The sequence below is a fragment of the Vanellus vanellus genome (assembly GCF_965231255.1).
Source record: "Vanellus vanellus genome assembly, chromosome: 15".
NCBI lineage: Eukaryota > Metazoa > Chordata > Aves > Charadriiformes > Charadriidae > Vanellus > Vanellus vanellus.
In genome coordinates this window covers 13,975,382-13,978,600 of record NC_138920.1, presented here as the reverse complement: position 1 = coordinate 13,978,600, position 3,219 = coordinate 13,975,382, and the positions used below count along the sequence as shown (strand labels likewise).

At 67.5% G+C, this 3,219-nt stretch overlaps 1 protein-coding gene across 1 annotated transcript; it reads left to right on the top strand.

Moving 5' to 3' along the window:
* Window positions 1–553: 553 nt before the first annotated feature.
* Window positions 554–1,502, top strand: PDYN (prodynorphin; the record flags this gene model as incomplete). Its single annotated transcript, XM_082491337.1, has 2 exons — window positions 554–623; window positions 930–1,502. The coding sequence occupies exons 1-2, from the start codon at window positions 561–563 to the stop codon at window positions 1,500–1,502; spliced, it is 636 nt and encodes a 211-aa protein (XP_082347463.1). The 5' UTR covers window positions 554–560.
* Between the last annotated feature and the right edge of the window lie 1,717 nt (window positions 1,503–3,219).

Here is a 3,219-nt window from a genome sequence, read left to right as displayed (position 1 = left end):
CCCTCCACGCCGCGCAAACGCGGCAATTGCAATATTGCAGAGAAATTCAACGCTAAAGAAAAAAGGGGCTTTTCTTTCAAATGGTACAGAAGGAGTGATGGAGGATGTGGGGTGGGATGGGAGGGGAGGGGATGGGAGGGGATGGGATGGTGGCCCCTGCCCCAGGGACCTTGGTGGCCCTGGGGGCCTGGCCATGGCTCAGGGCTTGTGCCAAGGACCAGGCTGCAGCAAGGCAAAGGTATTGCATCCCTCAGTGTCTCCACCAGTCACTCCTGTCCTCTTCTCTTCCTGCCTGGGACCCAGGAGCAGCACCCGGAGGTGAGTCTCACGGGCACAGGTCCCGATGCACGTCCCCAGGAGCAGCCGTGCGGGTGGAGGTGGTAGGTGCCCCGTGCCAAAGGTGCCAGCGGAGTGGTGATGAGCTCCCTGGAGCTGGCATGGGGAAGGTGATGGGCTCTGTGCTTTCCCTCCCCAGGCAGCAGCTGTGGGGTGAGATGGCACGGCGGGTGCTGGCGCTGGCCCTCTGCCTCTCCCTGGCAGCGGTGGCATCCGCCGACTGCATGACCCAGTGCTCCCTCTGCGCGGCCCGGACCCGCGGCACCGAGAGCAGTGTCCAACCCCTGGTGAGTGCCAACCCCACACAGCCGTTAGCTGGCGGGGGGGTGTCACAGCAGCAGGGGTGTCGCGGGTGCTGGTGCATGGTCGGCAGAGCTGGGTGCTGCTGGGCTGGTGGTTGTGGGTGCCCCAGGGTGCTGGGAACACGCCAGGTTTGGCTCTTCACTGAGCTTGGCAGCACGGCTGGTGCGGACCCCTGGGCTTGGGGTGGGGGCACCCCGGGAAGAGGTGGGAGGAAGGCAGTGGGGGGTCACCCCGAGCAGCGGAGTGATGCCGGCGGGTGCCCCGGGGCCGCTGTGGCCGCTGTCTTGCAGATGTGCCTGTGGGAATGCCAGGGCTCCTCGCCGCCCGGCCCCGAGTGGGAGACATGCAGGAAGGCGCTGGCGCTCCTGGCCCCGCTGGTGGCCCTGGCCGAAGGGACAGACCCGTCCCCTCGGGAGGCAGAGGAGGATGAGGCAGAGCTGGAGCAGGAGCTGGGTCCCGGGGAGCTGCCGCTGGCGCCGGCCAAGCGCTACGGGGGCTTCATGAAGAAGATGTCCAAGGGGAAGTTGCTCTCTCTGCTGCGCGAGAATGCCCACAGCAAGGGTGGCCTCAGCAAGAAGTTCGGGGGCTTTGGCCGCAAGCCGGGGGAGCGGGCGGCCCTCGAGGACTACCCGGGGCCGGGGCTGGCAGGTGAGGAGGACGAGGAGCCCACGGGTGCCGGGGCTGAAGGGCAGGAGCTGGCGGAGCTGCACAAGCGGTACGGCGGCTTTCTGCGCCGGATCCGGCCCAAGCTCAAGTGGGACAATCAGAAGCGCTACGGGGGCTTCCTGCGGCGGCAGTTCAAGGTGACCACGCGGTCAGATGAAGACCCCAGCGCCTACTCAGGGGAGGTCTCGGACCTATAGAGCCGGGCGTGGGACGGGCGGCACCACGGTCTCCACGCTGCCGGCCCGGACTGCGCCATCATCCCCATCCTCATCCCCTGCCCAGCCCGGCGCGGCCGCCATCATCCCTGCCTCATCTGCCCCGGAGACCACGGGTCCCCATCCCCAGTTGTCCCTCTCTGGTTCACCTGCCCACCCCTTAGGGTCCCCGTGCATTGAGAGGACAGTGCCACCCCTCTGGCTGCCGGCGGTGTGGCTGTGGGTCCGGCCCCAGGGCTCCTGCGGGCAAATTGAGGAGGAGGAATGCGTATCCGCCACCCTCCCGCGGCGGCAGAAGCGCAGCAGGATCTGGAAACCATCACAACTGATGTACAGAACAACGGCCTCTGAGCACCGGGAAGGATGAGCCGAGGCAGGATGATGCCCTCTGGGCTGGTAGATGGCCCGAGCAGCCAGCACGGCCATGGCAGAGGCGGTTGGGCAGGGCTGGCACCACGGCACCATCACCGGGGCAGGCAGCTGGCTGAGCACAACCCCGACTCCCCTCCCCGAGCCGCTCGCCGCATCCCACCCGTCCCAGCACCCACCCAGTCCCCCCAGGGCTCCCCCCTCGGAGAACAACCCCCAGCGGCAGGGTCGGACCCGCGCCCCAGCTCCCGCTCCCCCCGCAGCCAATAAAAGGCAGATGCCAATGAAGCCGAAGCCGTGCCGGGTGCTCAGCGTCCTCCACGGGGCAGACCAAGCCCTCTCCATGAGGGGACCACAGACCCTGAGCCGGGGGGGCCATGGGTGCCCAAGGATGGGGTGCCGGCGGCAAGACCTGCGGGCAGCAGTGGTGGTACCCTCCCCATGCCATGGTCGCCAAGGGGGACGTGGGGCACCCACACACCTCATCGCTGCTGCCCCTGGAGCCATGCCCCCAGGGAGGTGGGGGACCCCCAAGCTGAGGGAGGGCAGGGATGCTCAGCGCAGCCCGGGTGCATGCGGGGTGCTGGCCGGGGACCTCCCGCAGTGCAGCGACACCCGCTCATCCCCAGGGTCCCTTGGGAATGCCAGCGGCTGCCCCAGCCGGGAATGGGCAGCAGCCAAGCTGTCCCCTTCCTGCTCGTGCTTTGAGGATGACGTGACCCCACCAGCAGCAACTCAGTGCTGAGGAAGCCCAGCCTGGGCAGCAAATTCCCTGCTAAATTTCTCCTTCGCAGCCTCATCCTCTGCATGGTTTGTCGCAAGGGGAAGCCTCACACCACAGCTCCCGGCCCTGGTGAGACACAGTTCGTGTGCCAGACACAGCCAAGCCCCCAGCCCTGGGGGGGGGTGGGAAAGGGGGGCAGGTCACTGCAGAGCACTGACACACTCAGCTCACCCACAGCACAGGCTGCACCCAGCCTGCCTCCACCCCGGGTTGGGCACATCCACTCACCTCCCACGGAACGGGGCAACCTAAAACTGCCGCAGGGCTGTGTGGGGGGAACTGGCCAGACCCTGGTCTGTCCTCAGCCTTGGGGGTGGTCTGCTCCTCTCCCTCATACTGCCCAGGGGGACCAGCACCGTAACCCCCATCCCAGCCTTCACCTGCTGCTGCCTTCCTCCTCCTCTTCCCTCCCGCTGTAGCATACCACAGGGCTGTGCAGGATGAGCCCCCCCCCCCCGCACCTCCTGACTGCAGGACATGCAGACCCCCACCCCACCACGCACCCCCAGTGCAGGTGACCACCCTGAGCACAGGGACATGCTCACG